At 40.4% G+C, this 20,723-nt stretch overlaps 1 protein-coding gene across 18 annotated transcripts in view; it reads left to right on the top strand.

Moving 5' to 3' along the window:
* The window catches only part of PRRC2C (proline rich coiled-coil 2C), a 75,659-nt gene that overhangs the window by 50,145 nt on the left and 4,791 nt on the right, over nucleotides 1-20,723 (top strand). For 5 of the 18 annotated variants that reach the window (XM_056356362.1, XM_056356367.1, XM_056356374.1 and 2 more), the window contains 12 exons: nucleotides 2,995-3,084; nucleotides 4,810-4,911; nucleotides 9,100-9,313; nucleotides 10,210-10,413; nucleotides 11,099-11,220; nucleotides 11,780-11,916; nucleotides 13,938-14,172; nucleotides 14,633-14,755; nucleotides 16,305-16,523; nucleotides 17,337-17,411; nucleotides 18,566-18,669; nucleotides 20,415-20,541. In XM_056356362.1, coding sequence (XP_056212337.1) covers nucleotides 2,995-3,084; nucleotides 4,810-4,911; nucleotides 9,100-9,313; nucleotides 10,210-10,413; nucleotides 11,099-11,220; nucleotides 11,780-11,916; nucleotides 13,938-14,172; nucleotides 14,633-14,755; nucleotides 16,305-16,523; nucleotides 17,337-17,411; nucleotides 18,566-18,669; nucleotides 20,415-20,541 — 1,752 coding nt within the window. The remainder of the gene's footprint in view (nucleotides 1-2,994; nucleotides 3,085-4,809; nucleotides 4,912-9,099; nucleotides 9,314-10,209; nucleotides 10,414-11,098; nucleotides 11,221-11,779; nucleotides 11,917-13,937; nucleotides 14,173-14,632; nucleotides 14,756-16,304; nucleotides 16,524-17,336; nucleotides 17,412-18,565; nucleotides 18,670-20,414; nucleotides 20,542-20,723) is intronic. The other 13 variants (XM_056356378.1, XM_056356371.1, XM_056356366.1 and 10 more) reach the window with 9 other exon arrangements.

Raw genomic sequence — 20,723 nt, 5'->3', positions numbered from 1 at the left:
TCTGTTGTTTCAATGTCCAGTGTTGAAGTTTTAGCAAACAAGTGATTTCTCTTTTGACACCCTTTAACATCCTTCTTGCAGACTACCACTCAGCTTCCAGGAAGACGTGTTTTCTTTAGTGTATCTGGTGATTTTAATGTCTGTAAAAGTCAAGCCAGTTGTCCTCCTTCAGAAGCAGCAGCTTTGTAAGAGTACCCCATCCATCCCAAAACAAACATCTTAATAAGAGCATGTGCATTTAGTTATACAGGACTGTTTTACCTTAGAAACTGTAGAAATATAAACCAACTCATACTGGCAAGAAGTGTAAGTTTAGAACATAAGCATGATGCTCTAAAGCAATTGTAGCTGTTTCTCTTGTGGTTTGCAGTATATTTGGAGTAAAGGCAATTTGATGTGTCAGTCTGTGAATCGGGTACCCTTATCAGGAACCTTACCCCTTGACTTTCCCCACCCTATGCTGTCTAAAGTTTTGAAGCTTTCAAATCACAGGAATGATCAATACCTGGTTGCGGACATGGCAATGAAATGTTTGCAGAGGTAGCTGATAATGGCCGTGTCTTACAGAGATGATGTCTAGAAGGACATAGGCTGTACTTGACAATAAATTTTGAGTATCTTTCAGGCTTTCTGGTTTGGGTGATTTACATAAATCAAGAATAAATCAAATAAGTAATTAAGCCCGTATAGCACCCTTATCCTTTATAGCAAAGTCAGCTCTGTCTGCCTTGTCCTTTTGTTCATAAAGTCACTTCAGGTTTTGTGACCTCTTTTTGGGCAAAGTACATAGTTAGAAAAAATTCACCTCTTTTTCTTCAGGTACGAATAATTGGTAGGTAGCTCAAAAAAAGCCAGAGTTTTTTGCTCTGGCTATTATTACTGTTACTGGTTTATAATAAAATAGTCGGTTTCTTCAGTAAAACAGTTGTACAGGAGAATCACTGTATCTGAATTACAGAAGCTTATGGTGATAAGCCATATCTAAGAGATTCCTAGACCTAATGTACCAGTAAATGATAGATGGTGGTTAACCTACAGTTCATGGAGTGGTTGTCTTATGGCTAAAGCACTGTCTTGTCTGCATGTTCAGCACGTAACTAATCATTGTCAGATGGTTCAGCATTGCACATGTACTTCTAATGGCATCAGCGTTGATATGATGGTTTGTTTTTAATTCTAGTGAAAAAGCGTTTTTAAAGAGCTGTAAGTTTCCAAAATGAGAAAGCTAGCCATAGTCTTGATCGGATTTCTTTTGTAAGGAATTTTAGTGCTGAGACGCTGTAAAACTTGCATCCAAACCTTGAAGGAATGTTAATAAAGTTTATATTAAAAACTTCCTCTTGCTTATGCAGTAAAGCATCTTAAAAAAACACGAAGCCAATTAATTACTTCGTTAGAAGGATCTTGTGATTAAAGCAGCTTCATGTGCTTGCCTTGTTCTACCCAAATTAAGGTTGCCTATTGGAATTCAATATAAACATGCAACTTGCAGTTTAGTAGTTCAGATTGTGAGAAACATCATATAGCTCATATTTCACTAGCTTAACAAGTAAAAGAAAACGAAATGGAGAAAATAGTTCTCTGTTTCCTTCATAAATACAATAATAAGTCACATGTGCACATTGTGTCCTCTCTTGCCCCATTATGTTGTCCTAGTCTTCTACCAAAATGAGCTCATCCTTTTAAGGAAGATTCTTTATTTGCCCGGTTAGTATCTTAATGCTTTAATTGCTCTTTTAGGAGACATTGCCATAGGCTTAAGGAGTAAATTGAGTATGCACTTTTTAAATAGCTTATCATTATACCAGTTGGATGCAACTAAACAAGCATTATGTGGTTTGTGCCTTCAAAATCCTTATGTGTTGGCAAGGCCAGGCACTCATCAACAGTTCTGCTGCTAATTTGTCCTTCAGTTCCTTCTTGGTATTTGGTTCCATAGAAACGATAAGAGCCTTTTCTGGGCTTCAGACAGGTAAAACTTGGCCGTTTGTGGTGCTTGCTGAAGAGTGGATCTTGGCTAATTTAGGATCACACCATTCTCTAACAAAATCTATGGCTCAGGTTCTGATAATGCCTGTTTGCCTGGCCAGAATACGCTCAGTAGATACCCAGCGACAAGAACTAAAAATCAGTGCTGAACATGGCTTCACAGAAGTACCAGTGCCTCTTTTGTTCCCAGGAGGTCATTCCTTAGAGAGGTGGCAGTGTTATCGATGAGACTCTTTCATCGGGCAGTTCATACCTACAACTGCAGTAAGTCACTGGCTACAGCTAGGTCCCTGAAAGTGGACCTTGTTCATTGAGCATGTTAAGGTCCACTTAACTGTGACAAACTTCAAGGAAAGCCTCTGGGTAGACTGAACACTCCAGTCCTTTTCTTCCTTGAAATCACTGCCCAATGCAGAAATCAGAAGGTAGACTCCACCATCCAGAGGAACCGAGTCTTGTGACTTTCAGAGGCAAGACTTGAAGGAAAATTGTTTTGCAAATTGCAGCCATCCCTATGTGTTCTTTCTAATCTGGAGGGCCTTACTTGTTATAGGTTTACCCAAGAAATTTCTGTATCTATTTAAAGCTACAGAAAGCTTTCAGCTAATGTGTTTTATTTTTTAAATAGGCTAAAGCCTCCAACAGGTGGCTAAAGCATCTTGGGTGACAAATGATAATTGGTTACACCATCACAGTCAGTACGTCTACTGCCCAGGCAGTACATCGCTCTGTATATTCTTACTTTACAGACTGTATTTGGACCTGTCTCCAGATGCACATTTTGAGGTCATGAGACAAACTGTAATTGCCCAAGAATTCTTCTGACCTCAGTAGCAATTCAGTAGTAAGGGTTGCTGGACATGCCTTCTAAGAAAAATCTGGTGTGAAATTCTAGTCTTCTGTTGCTTGGTGAACTCCTCCTGTAGAAAGGCTGATACCTGTCCAAGAAATGGAAATCTAATTTAGGTAAGGGAGATATTTTAATGGAATTATTTTTCTTCACAGGAGTCTGTAACAGACTACACTACACCTTCTTCTCATCCTAACACAGTGGCTACTAGCAGTACAAAAATGGAGGAGACTTTGGTGACGAACGTAAGTCTATTGCAGTGATCGTCTTGACTTTGAAGACAAGAAAATATTTTCACGCTTCTTTAAAGCACAAGATAGTTCCTTCAGTAAACAAGCCACTAGGGTTTCTTTCATGTTAACTAGCTGTGCATTATCCAGTAATCTTACTCTGAAGGACATACGGTTTGATTAGTATCTGTTCTGGAATTCTTCAGGTATTTTCTTGTCTTTCGAACAACCACGATGAGCTAAAGAGCACAGAAAGTGGAGAAGATATTTCTAGGGACAAGTCTATAAAAGCGAAAATAGGCATAATGAGGGAGTGTGCTCTCAGCAGCAGTTGGGACTTGAACGTGGTACCAGTAGCAAAGCTCTGTAGGTGAGTTTGAAGAAAGGCTTTTACAGACAAAGGAATTTTGAACTGTAGCCTGAAATCACGGCAACTGTGTGTAAAGGGAGCAGCTTAATGGTTTCTGAAAGCAGACAGCAGGCATTCAGTTGTTCATATGCTATGGAGATGAGATGTTTGCAGTCCTCGTAAAGCCAATGATCCTGATTGTGTGAGCATGGTGTAGCGACTGAGAGCTGGGTTGTGACCTGTATTGAGATGAAGTTTGTCTTGAGAGTGTGCTGGGAGGATGTTGGGGAACTTTGAGCTTGTGGTTTTTGTTGTTTGAGTAGCAGGAATAGAATTAGCTCAGAGATGAGTCACTTGTTGATTGGAGGAAGAAAGAATCATACAGTAGGATCTCTGGTTTTTATGAAGATGGCTTGTGAATTCCATCAAAGAACTTACTGCAGCATCCTTTAAAGCAGATTTCAAGCAATACTGGTTGAACTTCCTCTTCTGCTGGATTTTCTGGTGGTGGTGGTGTTTGTGTCTTTGGTGGTTAGTGTAGAAGAGTGAATTCTTTTGTGTTGATGATGTTAGTGTATGTTCCCCTGTGGTGTGTTGGAGTTGGCTTTCCAACACAGGAGGTAGGGGGTCTTGGCCACAAAAGGATTTGTGCTATCACCTGCTTCAAAGCTTCAGTATCTGTCTCTTGGATTAGCCTTGTCTCATCCAGTCAGAGTCCATTAGCTGTGGTCTGAATGGAAGAAGAAATGATTAGCAGTAATAGACTGGCCGTTGCAGTATTTTCGATACATTTCATTTAAAACTTCTAGTAAATCCATCAGTGTTTTCTTGGGTAAAGATAGCAGTAGCATTGTATCAAGTTTATTTCTTTAAGTTTCACGTCTTTCATCTTTTCAAAGAGAAGATAACTGAATTGAGTTACTGGATGGCAAATCTGTTTTGGTTTGTTTCATGGTCCTGTGACTTTGGAGGTTTATAGCTTCCTTTTTTCAGAAACTACATCTTGGAACTCAAGGTCATGAAACCCCATGTACTGTACTTGTACAAAAGGGGACAAACTTGGCTTGGGAAGAATTTTTGCATATCAGTAAACTGAAATGGTACTTTGAGGTAAATCCCAAAGCAGAAAATTGGCATTTGTTTATGCAGAAGACATAGAAACTTTAGAACCTTAGTCTTCAGTCTCTTAAAGAGAGATGAGAAGCACCTCAGCACCTGCTGAATGGCCTTTCCCCGCCTACCAGATTTTCACCTTATTTTACCAAAATCTCCCTGCCAAATGCTCAAGCCTTGAAGAAATTGTAGCTCACTTAATAAAGCTTGAGCTTTGCTTTTCTGGGGCTTTTGTAGTAGACATAGTTAGAATGTGATGTGTGTTGCCTGCCTTTCAGGTGCCCCTGCCCCACACCCTTCCCCTCCCTAGGAGGGAGACTCTACAACAGAGCTCCAGCCTAACTCCAGTTTCTCCCGCTACCGTCGACCTCACCCTCAAGGTATGTACCACATCCCTCTAAGGGTTGTTTTCTTGCATGCAGGGGAAAAAGTTAATGGAGAACTTGCTGGTGAACCTTTTTTTTAGAGCCTTCCTTTGTTTCCTCTGCTGAACTGCTTTTGCATATAAACGGATGGCTGAAACACAAGACTATCAAAGGATGCATTTAAATTACAATTCTCTAACCCCATTTTGCATTAACACTTGGCATCTCAACCAATCTTGGCTCCCACTGCCCTGAAAAAAAAGATCCTAGCATTTTAGCATTGTACAATAGTGTTCATGACAAATCATCAGAATGCAGGTGAGGTGTGTTCTGAGAGTTTAGCTTAAAGTAAGTTGCCTGGTTTGGTATTAAAGGCTGTAAGGAGGTGCCTTGTAAGCCAAGCTTGATTTCTTCTTAGCTGTAAGATTTTGGTGCAGTGATAATGTGGTTTTGAGTTGGATGGCTGAAGTTCTATATAATGAAATGTAGGTGGTGGTTTTGTGTTTACGAAGGGCAGTTTGATCAGGTAGCCAGAACGTGTTTTGTCGTGTTAATAAATGTTCTGTTTTCTGCTCTCCAGTGTAGAGCAAGTGTGTAGAATATTTGGAATGGTGTTTTCCCATTTTGTTGGATTTTGGACTGTGCATATTGTATAACTCACTAACATAGAGTTGGGCTGTAGCTTTGCTACTGTATATTTAGAAGGTGTTGGTCTCTTTTTTTTTTTTAATTATTTTTATTTTTTTGTGTCCTAGATCTGCTTTGTGTTTGTGACTGCAGGTGTCTGAACAAGTAGAAATATTGTTGCTGCTTCTAGTATTAAGGAAGAGTGATGTTTGAACTTAGTTTCTCTAAAACTTTAAAAGATTAAAAAAAACTAGGGATTGGTTGTGGAACTAACACTTTGGAGAAAATTGCTTGTCAATCCCAGTGAGACTTGTCTCACTGGCATGGTTTGACAGCTGCTTGCTTGCGTTCTCTACAGATGATAGTTATTAATGATCTCTCGTTGAATCTTTGCTTTTCTTTTTTTAACACCTTATTTCTGGGTGGGGGGGTGGGAATAACATTACTTTTAAAACAATAGACCAGCAAAAATTGGAAGAGGGCTGAAGAGGGACAGCTAATTTAACAAAAATCTGGTTTTCTATTGCATTCTTATGTAATAAGTTACCATAATCTGACTTTCTGGCGCCTGAAAGCACTTTTCTAAAATAGCAGTCTCTTAACTACTTTAGCAGCTGGATATCTGATTCACATGTAATGCAGGTAGGAATGTTACTATAGCATGATGCTGCAGAGAATGTGACACTGCTCAGTTACAAAGCAAACTGTGGTATTTGTCATTCATACTGCAGTTTCTTTCTGCTGTTCTGGTGTTGGTGGTTTGATTGCTTTCTCAGTGGATGATAGACCTTGGATGTGTGCTAACAAAATATGTCAAACATCTGTGGTTTGAGGCTACCTTGAAGAAGATTCTGACCAAAATCTGAATGGAAAGGCATTTGAAAGCAGCTTTGTCTCTAACTTCTCTATTCCAGCCACTGGAGCTCTGACTCCCTTTTGCAAATGCTGAAGGCAACAGGCTTGTTTTGCAGCATGGACTGAGATACTATCACTTTCACAACAGGCCTTCTGATTCATTACAGAGCAGAGCTGCTCTTTATGTCATCCTTTGCAACATAATACTTGCTTCTTTTTAAAGATACTTCTGGAGCAGCAGAGAGGAAAGCGTTTAGATCCTTCTCCTAAAGGAGCAAAATCTCCAGGCTCTGCCTCCATAAAGGAATAATCCTTACACCTCCTCTTTCCTCCATCCCCTATCACAGACTGTCTGTGAGGAGTCACAGCAGGGGAACTCAGCCACAATTGCTCCCACTACGTGGCATCATTCTGCCAAGGTGCAGGTATAAGGTGCTCGCATGGGAAGGCTTGTTGAGATCTCTTGTTTCTTTGGAGTAACTTTGCTGAAGACATCTTTACTAAGGCAGACGTTGTCTTAAGGACTTAGCTGATAGGACTGTTGGTAGGTAAGGAGCTGAGCAAAAGAAAGTCCAAAGCAATATTCAGCTGAGCTGCCTGGCCCTCTCCCATGTTCCAAGGTTCCATCTAAAATTCTTGTGTAGGCATCTGGTCCAGAATCTGAAACATTTCAACTTTGTTTTTCTCTTCACTTAAGCTTTGGTGTACTTAAGGCACATTGGTACTTGTCTCCAGTTAAGTTTTTGGGTATACTTACTGGGCCTTTATTGCCATGTGAAGGCCCTAGCAGGTCAGCGGTGAAAAGATGCCTCAAGCAACCATGATCTCCAACGTGTGCTCTCCTTTTCCCACAGCTGAGTGATCAGTGAAATTACAGCGCTTTCCCCAGCCTCAGTTAATTTAGAGCCTGTTACTCCTTCATATCTGGTCTGTAGGTGGTGCTGTGTAGGCACTCCTAGGGTACCAGTGTCTTTTACATCTTTTTTCTGGCTTAAGAAGTTAAAGATTGTTAAGGAGCTTTCTAAGAGCAAAGCTGTTAGAAAACTCAGATTTCTGTTACATGTCTTTTATTGCAAATTGGAAAATTGAAGACAAAATACAGTATGTAGACTCCAGTTTTTGGTATCGGTAGTTTCTCCAGGAGATCATGAGACTTGGTGAACATGGTAGGAGCTTCTATACCTTCTTTATTCAGATGTTCACAGGTGGTATTTCACTTTCTTTTAGTACCAGTGCATTACCCTGTCTTACCAGAGCCTGTGGCGATCAGAAAGGAGCTTGTAGTGTTACCTGTACCCCACCTTAAGCAAAACCCTTTCCAGCAGATGAATAATAAATTTTGAAGTTTGCCCTGTCTGAAATGTTGTGGAGGGGGAACAGACTGCTTGCTGGGGAAGGTGGCCTCAAAAATGAAAATAGGTGACTTGGCTCCAAACGAGTTAATACGTAACAAAGTTTATCTTTACTCTTTTGAGGAATGCAGAACTCTTTTATTTTTTTTTCTCCCCCCCCCCCCCCCCCCCCCCCCCCCAATATGGGTGTGTATTGATCACCTGTTACCCAGTTCTTTCAGTAATGTTTTGGGGTTTTTATCACTTCTGAAACATCTAGACAAATAACTTGAGTCATGTTCAGTCTGTCCAGACTCTGCCTACCTCATGTACAACAGGGTAGGTTGAAAGGATGACTTATGGAGACTGCAAGTCTCAGTTAGGGAGCTCTATTGATGCAGGTAGTGAGGTCAATTTGTTGGTGAGTATATATTTGTCCCTTTACATATACCATTAAAGACAGCACCTGGTCTTGAGAACCTTACAGTCTGCCAGATGAGCAGTTTCAGTCTATGGCATCCAGCTGTACTAGCAAAATCTTTGTTTCAACTGGGGACAGCTGAAGGTTGTAGAGAAATCCATGGACTGTGTGTTCAAGCCTTTAAATAGTGTGGTCTGAGCATTTGTATTTCCTTTTCAGTAGTCCCTCACAAGTGTCCCTCAGTTCAGTTTTGGCATTGCGTGTCTAATGTAGCAATAATTTGATAGTTACTGGCTGCAGTGAAACAATAGTTCTTTCCACTTTTGGTGAAAGATAGTTGTGTATAAAATATTTCAATTGAAGTTTCATCTTCCTTGCTGTGCAAGACTTAAATTCAACATTATTATAGAAATAGAGGAGCATGAAGCATTTTTAGCATTAATGTAAAGCAGTGCGCACAAGCTGTCAGCTCATGATTGCTTCTTGAACAGCAGTTGCTTTGGAAATCTAAACTTGACTACAGTCATGTTTACTGAAGTGTGCATTAGATATTTTTGGTGATTGCTCAAAATGGATGATTTACCAAGAAAGCAAGGGGCCATTTCATTTCAGTGGCCCAAATAACTTGTAAGTAAAGAACCTCATAGACATACTTAGAGAGATTTTTACCTTTCTTTTGCTCTTTATGTCAAACAAACCCAAGCCAAATTAGTGTGAGTGAATTCTCTTTTGAGTATTGAATGTTAAAACAATGAACTGTGCACGTGTGCAGTTGGAACAGATAAGAAGCTCCAACTTAAGGCTGTATGCTTTTGCATGAACAGAGTTGCACGATTATGGTGACTTTTTTTAAGAGAGGCTCGCATGAAGCCTGAATTGCCTTTTGAACTCAAAAGTACTGTTAAGAGGAAACTGTTTGACTTGTTGGAACTTCCTAATAGATAAAGAAATTTGTTTTCTTTTACATAGATGGAGTCTGCACGCAAAGCATGGGAGAATTCCCCAAACATGGGGGAGAAGAGTTCACCGGTGACTTCAGCAGCATCTCCCATTGCTGGTGGCAGTGGCAGTAGCAGCAGCAGCAACAACACTGGGCCAAGCAGCGGTACTTACAGCTCTTTCTCTAGTGCATCAATGCCTCCTATTCCTGTGGCCTCAGTTACACCAACAACTTCGCTAACAGGTACCAGATGTCACGATTGTAGCATCCTGTTGTATTGTTCCTTGGTTAAGTTTTTCAAGAGATTAGATGCCCTTTGGCATTATTTAATGCAAAGCTAACAGAAGTTTTATGCTAGTATGAAATGTCAGATCTGACCAACAAGGAGATACTAACTAACAAGGAGATACTTGACCTACTTCACTTCAGTCAGCTGAAAGGAATATTAAAATGACATCTCTCTGCCTATGCTACTTACATGGACTTGAAAGAGAAGGCAAACTTCTCCTGTCGGCTGCCTTATTGGTTTCATTTTGTTCAGCTGAATGAAGGCAAGCAAGCAGATTTTAGAGCAGATGGTAGTTCCGATATTCAGCTAACTGTGATGTTACTGTCATTGTGTCATATGAGCTTCAACAGCTCATACCAAAAACCCCTTTGCACTAGGTGGAGCAAATGTCCAGCTGCTCTTCACACACACTACTGGTTGCCACCTTGGTTCTTGCAGCAAACAAAAGGTGCTCTATCTGGTTAAACGTTCACACCTTGGAATGTTAGAATGTATGCCCAAATCTCAGCTGAAGTACTTGAAAAAGACCTTTCTTTGGAGCCAGCCATCAACCATGAGAGGCACAATGTTGTGTAACTAACCAAGATTTCTACTTCAGTATTTGAATATGCTCCTTTCTGTACTTCAGAAGGGAGATGTATTATGGTTGCAGCACTGCCTATAGTGAACTTAACAGAATTGTCCTGCCTGTCAGTTTTACATTGATGGGAACAGCTGCATTAGGTTTCAGTGTTCTTTACCATTTGTGACTGCGCTTGCAGAACTGACCCAAAACTTTGACCGTTGAAAGATGAGGCTTTGAAATACCTTCAGCTGTCTTATAATGTGTTGCTTGCTTCCCTCCTCATAGGGGCTGGAACATACACAACCTCTTCACTGAGTACGAAGACTGCAAGCACCTCAGACCCACCTAATATATGTAAAGTGAAACCACAGCAGTTGCAGACGAGCAGCCTAGCTTCTGCCAGTCACTTTTCCCAGCTCAGCTGCATGCCATCCCTCATTGCCCAGCAACAGCAAAGTCCCCAGGTCTATGTGTCTCAGTCTGCAGCAGGTAATAGTGTTTATTGCTGAGAAGCCATGTGTCTGCTTTTTTGGGAGCTCTGAAGCTGAAGAGTTTAATTCAGTTCTGGTTTTATCTGCAGTAAAGGCAGAATGATGGAGAGCACTCTGTAATCAAATATTCACTAATTGTCTGCTCTAAATATGCAAGCTTCTGTCAGTGAGGACAAAGATAATGCTGTGGTGTTAGTTTGAGGAACCCAAGTTTGAATCTCTTGATACGCCATTTTTCTGTTGCAGAATTGTTAATCACCACTTAATACCAAGAATGGCTTAGTCTTGACTTCTTTCTTAAAGTGCTACAGTTGTTCAGAATCATGGCATTTTCCTTTAACAAAGCCCCACGTATAGTTACCCTATTAACACATTACGTGACAGTGTAGCATGTTCTTCCCCTTCTTTCACCAAAACACTGGCTTTGGCCAGAATCTGTTGCTCATCTCCCAAAACCTGTATGGGGCTGAAGATGCATATGCAAGAGCAGTAGATTCTGGAGGCAAATTGGAGAAGATCCCATAGCTGGTTAGGGACGCAGCTCTCCAGTTCTGTTCTCCTATCTCTCTGGTAGCTGTCACACTGGGAGGCACTGACAGTGGCTGCATCTCTAATTCTTGATGAAAACCTTTCTAGCGGGGAGATAGTTGGAATTGGGTACTAATTGTATTGCTCTTCCTGAGGTGCTGCAGCTCAAATCCCAGCATTTTATATGGATACAAGTCATCTATTCAATACCCAACATGCACGTTTGGCACCACCTTCTCTGGCCCAACAGCAAGGCTTTCAACCAGGGCTTTCTCAGGTATTTGGGGTTGTTTGTTTGTTTGTTTTTTTTCCCCTCCCCCCTCCCTGTCCATACTGCTGTTAAAAGTTCTACTGAGGAGCTAATGGGGGGCAGGGGTTTGTGAGACTAAAGACTCTGCAAAAATGATGTCATGCCTACCCTTGATACTTCATTCTAGTGCATGCAGGCTTATATTTGTTTGATTTCTGCTGTTCCTGAGAATGAAAGCATTTGTCATGAAAGCTGAGAGAATAAGCTTTCACTCACGGATATACTTTATGTAAAAGTACGTATTCACAGGAAGTGTCTGTGTGGCCATCTTAGTGCAAGTCTGTTTCGTAGGCAAATCTAAATGATTCCATTCTGTTTATGCTGGTTATTTGCAAGGAAAAGTGTAAAATTCAACTAGAAAGTAATTTTCTGAATGCAAGCAATACCAGCTCTGCGTGCAGCCTTGGGATTTGATATTCTTTGTTTACTTTTTATAGTGTTACACAAATCCTGGCTCACACATGACTGTAGCTTTTCCACATGACTTTTGTCCTTGGATATTTAGTGGTTTCTTTTTTTTATGCAGCCTGCTTCAGTTCAGCAAATCCCCATCCCCATCTATGCACCTCTGCAAGGGCAGCATCAAGCTCAGCTGAGTTTAGGAGCAGCACCAGCTGTTTCACAAGCCCAAGAGTTGTTCAACTCCTCCTTACAACCTTACAGGTAGGTAGCATATGCAAATTTCTTTGGTTTTTGAGTGACAGAATTTATAGAACTTGCTTCCCTGCATACTTGTGTTCTGTGCTTAATAGCTGCCTCATCTTCCTGTCTTCCCCAACATCTTTCATCTGTCTGGCTGAGAGAGAGCTCTGTATGCGGATTGTCTGGCTAGTCTGCATGCACAGATGTAGTTACAAAATTATGGGTTCAAAAATGCGTGATTATTTGTATTTTTAGTAAGCGAGGCTAAAAAGCTGAAAACATCACTTTCATACTAAGAGAACAGAAAAAGAGGAGTCTGTCCATTTAATTCAGTAATTTGCGTTTGTTATTTTGCAATCAAACCAATATTGGAGTCTTGAAACACTTTGAAATCCTAGTTTGAACCCCCTACGTGGTAGAAACTTGATTTCAGATCTGTAGGGGATAGCAGGTTATGTTTTAGAATAAATGTTTTCTGTATTTGCTACAAAAGATAATAGGAAGACCCAGATCTCTCAGGTCGCAGTGATAGTCGAACAGATTTTCATTGTAAGCCTTTCCAGAGCTTCCTTGCTGTTCCTATCAAAACTCATTCACAGTGGTATAATTCTGACAAATTTTTTTAGTTTCACTTTGAGAAAGTTTCTTTGGAAATTTATTTACAATGTTTTGAGTGTGCTGTAGAAAATACCTGCTTGTTGCAACAGAGAGGGCTGAAGCCATGGAAGGTTTAATTCACTGCATGTGTACCCTGACTTTGTGCTTGGCTGACTTTGGATCAAATACTGCTTGGCCTGCCTGCCCCAGCTGACGAAAGTTGTTGCAAACAGTTGGCTAGCTGCAGAAACACAATCAGTCTGGCATGTGGTCCAGATTAAAGAAATGCTTCTGGGTGATCTGGTCACGCACAAACCCAGTATTAATGGAGTTTTGGGTTGTGCTATTTATAAGAGTATGAATGCTTTTCCCACATCATTAAAGGTGCAGAGGAGGATAAGCTTTGAGATGTATAGGTTACTGGTTTAAAAAATAAGAGGGGGAAAAAAAAAAAGCTTGTCAGTGTTTTTGTTTGCGTTGAAGACAGCCCTCTGCATACGTTCTAGTTCTAGAAAAGTTTCTCCAATGCTCAGGGTGCAATTGTAAGAATGTTTTGCAGTTAAGGAAAGGTACAGGACAAAGCTAAGCCAGGTGTTCCGTCAGGCAAGCACACAGTCACTGTCATAACAGATTAACAGGACCGGTGCTATGTTGGTACATATTGACCAGGTGATAAAATGAGAAGTGTTTTTACATCAAAAAACACTCTTGAGCTGATAAGCTTTGAGAGGGGCATTAATTTAAAAACTCTTGATTCTTCAGTCTGAATGTGGCTATTTAGCCCTTAATGGAGATAACTTGGATAAATGCTTCTGATGGACTAAAACAACCTGTCTGTGGTGCTTTGCTATAGTTTTTTGGTCTTTGTTTTCTAAACAAACTGCAGCTTCCCCATGCTGGTGACAAGGGAATTGAATATCTAGTTAAAATTAAAGGCTGTGGTGTCTCTGTGTTACTATTTTGAAACTAAAACGTTCATTTGGAACCTACAATATTCAGCATGCAGTGATTTAACCTGTAAGTATTAGAAGTTGGGATTGTGGGGATCTGTGAAGTCAAGAGAACAAAGCAGTTTACTTGATGACTGAGTGGAACTAGTCATGTGGTACTTCCCAGTGGTCCTATCTTACGGCACAGAAATTTAAGAACTGGTAGCTTCTGTAAGTTACAGTTAAGTTATGCAAAAACTATTTTAGCACACATCTAAATAGCTAAGTGTGCTTTAAATAGAAAGCCTAGCCATTTTTTTCTTGTGGTCTTTAGCGTCTATTATTTTGTTGTGTGCAGAGTAAATAGAAAAATCTGCCTTTCTCAGGTGAAAATCTGTTCATTATTGCTAAGAATTCTAATTCCATTTGAAGGATATAACCTGAGTTCTTAATTTTTGGTGTCTCATTGTTGAGCTCTGTCTGCATTTTTATGTACAATGCTTCAATCTCTTGCAGATCCCAGCAAGCTTTTATGCAAAGTGGTTTGTCTCAGCCGTCGCCAGTAGTTCTGTCTGGTACAGCCTTACACAACTTCCCAGCAGTACAACACCAGGAGCTTGCTAAGGCACAGTCGAGCCTGGCATTTCAACAGACTTCTAACACACAACCTATTCCTATCTTATATGAACATCAACTGAGTCAAGCTTCAGGACTGGGAGGCTCTCAGCTTATTGATACACACATTATCCAGGTAGAAAATGCTCCCAAATGCAAAAGTTCTGCAATTGTTTGATACGGATAATGCAGTAATAAATCCAGTATTGCTCAGCTCGGGATAAGCCCACCCTCTGTGATAATTACATGATAGTCAAGGTGGCAGGAAACTTACACTTGAATAAAAATGTAGTTTTAATTTCATAAAGGTACATTAGCATAATCTCTGAATTGAAGCTTGTTCCCCAGACCACAGGGCTCCTTGCGCTTCCTATCACTAACTGGAGCTTCAGGTTTGATTTCTGTTATGGTAGGTGATAAATGGCTATTCTACCACTTGAAAGTGAGAGCTTTATCACAAGCTGAAACCTTCAGTTGTCAGCTTCCTATGCTGTGGTTTCTACTGTACTAGTTGAAAGAGAGAGTGACATGCCATGCTGTCTCAGAACTGCACTCCTAATTATTCTTAATGTAATGGTGTGTCTTACTCTTCCTAGGCCAGAGCTACACTCACTCAGGCTTCAAATCTGTACTCTGGGCAAGTTCAACAGCCTGGCCAGAGCAGTTTCTACAACACTGCACAGTCTCCCAGTGCTCTCCAGCAGGTAAACTATGGCATGGTAAATTTCCTAAATTGTATTCTTCTTAAAAGCATGTTGTTGTTGATGGGTTTTGTGGGGTTGGGGTGGAGGTGAGGGGCTGAGACAATCTTTAATACTTTCAAAATGCAAGAATTAAAAATTGATAGCAAAGGAGAGCTACTGCAGCAGCACTGAAAAAGTGAATTGCTGAGAAGTTAGAGGGCCTACAAGTTCATGTTGATTATTTGTCTGGCATCCTTCTTTTAAATAGTTCATTTTTTAGTGCCAGGCAAAGATCTGATTGGCATAGTGATGTTGCTAATTGATTGAGACATACCTGCCTTTATGGGGGGCAGGTATCAGTTAGTGATGGTGGAGGGACACACAAACAAACTCCAGGTGCTTAGTGCAGCCTAGTTGTTAACAGCAGATCTCATTGAGGTGAAACCTCAGAGCTGCTACGTATGTCAACGATATCAGATATGTAGAAAACAAATGAGAAGTCATCAGATGAATGATCACACAGGCAAACAGGACAACCAAGTTAGTAACCGGTAACCTACATCAGGAGGTTTATAAAGTAACTCCAGTGACTTCAAGTTTTTCAAATTCTTTTGTGAAATAGCCATTAGTTTGCTGTGTGCAAGCATTCTGTCATATTTACAGGATGCTATCTAATAGTTCCCACCTTCTAGTTCAATTCTTTTAAGTGGCTTTAAAACAAAAAGAAGCTTATGATGGACTGGTTTATTATAGCCTACTTCATACGCATGAAAAGGCAGAAGTTTAGAAGAGTCTTAAGAAATTGGATGTCATCTGTTGTAAATCTAGCATAAAGTTTTAAGGCCCTTTTAGAAGGGTTAGTGCTTTTACTGTGTTCAAGCTTGGCTGTCTCTACTTTTAATCTGTTACCCTTCAGAGCAGAACGCTAGTAAGTAGTTCAAATCTGGAGAATATATCATTCTTCAAGTCACACTCGGAATATAATTTTGCACATTGTGGATTGATGGTCAGACTAGGAAATGCAGTAACACGTGCCAGTCAAGTCACTGCTATGGTATTTTCACATTTATCACTGCCATTCTGTGGTGTTTTCAGCCTACAGCACTCCCTGTTAATGCAAGCGGGGGACAGGCCAAGGTTTGGGTGTTTTTTTAAGCTCTGACTGCTGGCTTTTGAGACTCCTGGAAACTTAAAATCTAGTTTCTATCCCAGTGTCCTCACGATGACTAAAAATACTTGAAGTAAATAATCCCATCCATCCTTTTCAACTGGCTATTTCATTCTACTTCTATTTTCTGAGTTTAATTAAACTTAGTACTTCATACAATGAAATCATGGTGAAGGATGTTAAGAGTTAGGAGCTACCATGCAGTTTTGTTTCTGAAAAGGAAAGACCCAAGTGCCATTAGAACTGATAAATACAAACTAAACAACAAATTCACTTATTTGCTTGCAGCTCTCTGGGTAGATGGATGAACTCATTAAGCCATTTAACTTCAACATAGCTGAAATCACAGAGCTAGTAAAGAAAGTTAAATAATGGCCCTTGTGTATATGTTACTGGTGATTTTGTACTTTTTTCCAGGTGACAGTACCTTTGCCAGGATCGCAGATTTCTTTGCCCAACTTTGGATCCACAGCACAACCACTTATTGCCCTACCCCAGTCTTTACAACCACCACTACAGCACACACCACCACAAGCGCAGGCTCAAAACCTAAGCAGACCTGCACAAGTAACCCAGCCTTTCAGAGGATTAATCCCAGCAGGAACTCAACACAGCATGATTGCTGCAACTGGAAAGGTAACAGTATTGGTAGATGTACGGTACAAAACAATACAAAGAGCAGCTGTATGCTGTTTTGTAGAAGCAGCATGGCATTCTTGCATCTAAAAATCTGCCTTCACTTTAAAAGGTAGGGAGGGGAAGGTAAAATCCAGTCAAGGTTAGTTCCTCGGTGACTGGGTCTGTGCATTTTGCGAAGGTTTAGCTGAGGTTTTTGTAGCTAACTTGATAGTAGTCCATTTACACCGTAGGAATACCTAGATTGATAATGACTTTGCAGATTAGTAGAATGTTTCATGTAGAATCCATGTCAAAAATAGTACAGAGCCATTGTTAGAGCAGCAGGCCGACAACATTACTCTGTCAGGGCTGGCTTCTAATTCTGGTCATGCATGTTTATTCTTTTTTTGGTGGTTTTTTTTTTCTTTGTTTCTGATCTCATACTGGAGCAAGTTGTATGGGATCTAACTGGAATTTTAGGAGCTTCAATGGACACCATATCTGCTGTAACCTTAAACCAGAATTAAACTTCAGTAATGTTGCCAGGGATCTGCTTTTCTGAATAGCACAGCAAGGTGCATATTGAGAACATAGCCTTGTATGCAAGGCAGGACCTTTGATGTGTAAAAAACAAAATATAAATAATATATGTATATTAAAAAAAAAAGCTGGTCTTGCAGCTGAAGAAGACTCCTTGAGTGACAGCTCCAGTAAGGAGATAAAACTTGAATACCTAGGAGGGAATTCTCTCCTTTATTTGGAGCTGCTGTGGTAATTGGTAATGAGGGGATGTGTGGAGCTGGTTTCCAATCACAAGGTCTCTTGTCTTAGATGGAATCACAGATTTACAGGCACCTGGGATTTTCGGATAGTGTGCAGCACAACGCAGTTGCAGCATACTTTCAGGTGAGCAGTGGGTGATAACACTGGATGTGAACACAGCTAAGCTTCCTGTCAGATACAGCAAGGTCTTTTCCCAGTGCAGGGAACAATTTAGCTCTGGAGCTGCACCTGAAATCTTTACAGCTTGTGGCCTAGACTTTTAGGATGCTTTTGACTGTAAAATGACCCTGCTGTCCCCATGGTTTACAGCTGTGATAAGAAAAATTTCTCTTGGGCATTAATTCCATGTCTTGGACAGTAGTGACAACCACAATTCCACATCGCCTAGATGAAGTTTTCATACTGTCACCCACCAGAATATGTGGTGACTTGCACCATGCAGTTTTCTAGCTATATAGGATCTGGCCAAAGCTTTTCACCTTTATAATTTTTATGAGCCCATCTTCCAAGCAGCAGCGTATTTCTTGCTACAGTTGTCATTGGAGAACGATTGTGCATTTCAGCAAGGAATGAGGAGGAACTGCGGTGGGGTGGATGGTGGCCTTAAGTGGCTTTTCTGCCCTTTGTTAAGGGTTCCATCATGTTCCTGCTGAAGAAAGTCAACTTAAAACAGCCACTCGCTTTTAACTGATTTATTGGGGCTGTTATGCTTCATGGTCTTGTGTGGAAAGATACTGCTCCAGAGACTAATCTATTCTGTTGAGCATATCTGCAAAATAACATGCAAGACTCATTGCTCCAAGTGTGAAGATTTTTTTGCATGAATGACAGCTGGTTTCGCTGTGCTTTTGGTTTTTTTATAGAACTGGATTATTTTATGGCATTCTTTTCTTCAGCATTTTTCAGGATTTTATCTAAATATTTTCATGTGGTACCTGAGATGAGGAAGGAAATTTCAACCCTGAAACATATTTTTTTTTTTTTTTAGGGCCAAATATATGAAATGAGTTACAAATCCCCTTTCATTATGCAGGATTATCAAGTTAGAAAGCCAGTAGCATTGCTGGAAGTGCCAGATAGCGCAGGAAAGTTGTACACAGAGGTGCTTGTGGTGCTGGGGTTGTACAAATTATAGGAAGCTGTTGTGCAATTTGGCTTTCGCCTCCACTTAAATGACCTATTTTAATTGAGAAAAATGTGAGGTAAGCTAACAGTTACTTAGTAAATGTAATGTCTCTTTGAATTGAAATTAGCATGTCAATTGCTGTGTTTTTCAGATATCGGAAATGGATCTGAAGGCGTTTGGAGGCGGCATTGATGTTAAACCGGGAACACCACCAGTTAGTGGTAGAAGTACTACTCCAACCTCCAGTCCCTTCCGGTAAATCTCTCTTAAGCTCAAAATTCCTTGAAATCAGAGCTAGAAAATGTACCTAGTCATGCATAAGCAGCCAATTCTGAAAGGTGTGAGGTGGGGGGCTACTAATATAAAAATACAATGCTTGATCTTAAATGAAAAGCAGCATTCCAGTACATCATCAGGTCTGCTATAGCTGGTCAGAAGTACGTAGCTTTGAAATTAAAATATTAAAAATATTTTTTTGATTAAATTAAACTAAGCAAGTAATGTAAAATGACCTGGGATTGTACCAGGAAAGCACAGTACTTTGGGATAAAACTCCAAGACAGTTTATTTTAATTGCAGTGCTCAAAATAAAAACACTTAAAGGCTTACACCACAGTTGTGGCAACAGTTCTATTGGAGAACTTTAAATTGTTGCAAGACCTATAATCTTCTCAAGTGAAATTAGTAAGATGTTTGCAGGTTTGCTTGGTTAATTGACAGAATTACCAGCATCTGGCTCATATGCACATGCACTTCATGGTAGATCTGTTGGGCTGCTTGTGGATGAAGTCATTAGTGGGCAGAAGGAACCTGAATATGGAACTTTGGTTCAAGATAGTTTTGTTCTTGAAAGCTGCGCTTCTGTGCATAGTGACCGTATTTTCTGGCTTTCACTGCAGCAGACTGACAGTGTTCAGGCTTTCCTAGGGAAGTAGAAATGACAGCTTGAACTCAGTGCTGGAGTCATACCTCCAGTACTTCACCTAAGAAACAAAGTGAAGGGGTGAGGAGGAAGAAACTTGAATTTGCAAGCTAGTGAGCATTTAGGACAATTGACTTTGATGGTACTTATCTTAAAGATTCTTCTACACAAGAAGTCCTTTCTAGCAGCCAGGGCAGGGTTTATCATAAGCTTTTGCTCTTAAGTGTAGAGGTGCTGGGGAGATTGACAAAAGCATACTAGATCACAAGAGTTCAGGGTGAAAACTAAACAGACTTCTTTAAGCTTACAAAATGTTGGTGTGTATTGAGTTTAGCTGGCTTCCTTGCAGCTGGTGCCCCGCTGCTCATTTTATGTTGTGTATCACCCACACACTCTTCATGAGAAGTCTGCAAATCAAGCTCCATTTCCTAAAGAAAGCTGTTTGCCCTTTTCTCTTTCTCTCAGGGCTGTTTGGTGTGCTTCCCCCAGGTAGTCTTTCAGGCTTCATTTAATTCATGGTGATTCAACACCTCTTAAAAGTTTTAATGGAAGATCGTATTCTTAGCTATATAAAGCAGAGGGACAGCATTTTCTGTGAATTCTTGAAAGCTGTTCAAGTGCATTTTGAAACATTTGACAGCAGGTCAGAGTGGAAGCAGCTGCACATGACAGCTTCTGCTGCACGTGCCTAATGCCTGTTGTGACAAGCTCTGAACTTGACATGACAGCAAACAGTGTCAAGGGGTAGGACTGAACCTAAGCAAGCAGGGATGGGAAGAAAACACACTTTTAACATCAGTGTGTTACAGATACTTTTGGGAAATGTCTCTTTCATACAGACTTTGCACTGGAATTTTTACATATCCCAAGTATTTCTGATTGTGGTTTCTCTTTGTATTCTTAAGTTCTGAGTTTGTCTACATTTGAAACTAGTAGTAGATACAGAAGAATATCAGATACCAGCTCCTCTAAGAGATTATTTTTTCCCCTCGAGCACTGAATTTCTAGCTCAAACTAAAGACAGAAATGTCCTTTGACTGAGAAGCAGTGTGATTCTAACTGGTGTTTTTTTCTTTAGGGCCAGTTCTACAAGTCCTAACAATCAGTCCAATAAAATGAACAGCATCGTCTACCAGAAGCAGTTTCAGTCAGCGGCTGCTGCTGTGAGAATGACACAGCCATTTCCTGCACAGTTCGCACCACAGGTAGGTGACTGGTGCCTTCCTGCAAACAAATCTGTTTCTCTGTATGACTTGGTGGCTGTAACTCAGCTCTGTTTCCTCAGGCTTTGTCATGGGGATGTACAAAATAGAATCCTTAAAATGAAATGGCATGAGAAAACTGATTTCAAGATCAAAGCCAAAAAAATCCTCTCTGATCTTGCTAA

Source organism: Falco biarmicus, chromosome 11 (assembly GCF_023638135.1).
Source record: "Falco biarmicus isolate bFalBia1 chromosome 11, bFalBia1.pri, whole genome shotgun sequence".
Classification (NCBI taxonomy): domain Eukaryota; kingdom Metazoa; phylum Chordata; class Aves; order Falconiformes; family Falconidae; genus Falco; species Falco biarmicus.
The sequence above is the reverse complement of the archived record's forward strand: the minus strand, read 5'-3'. Positions and strand labels throughout refer to the sequence as shown.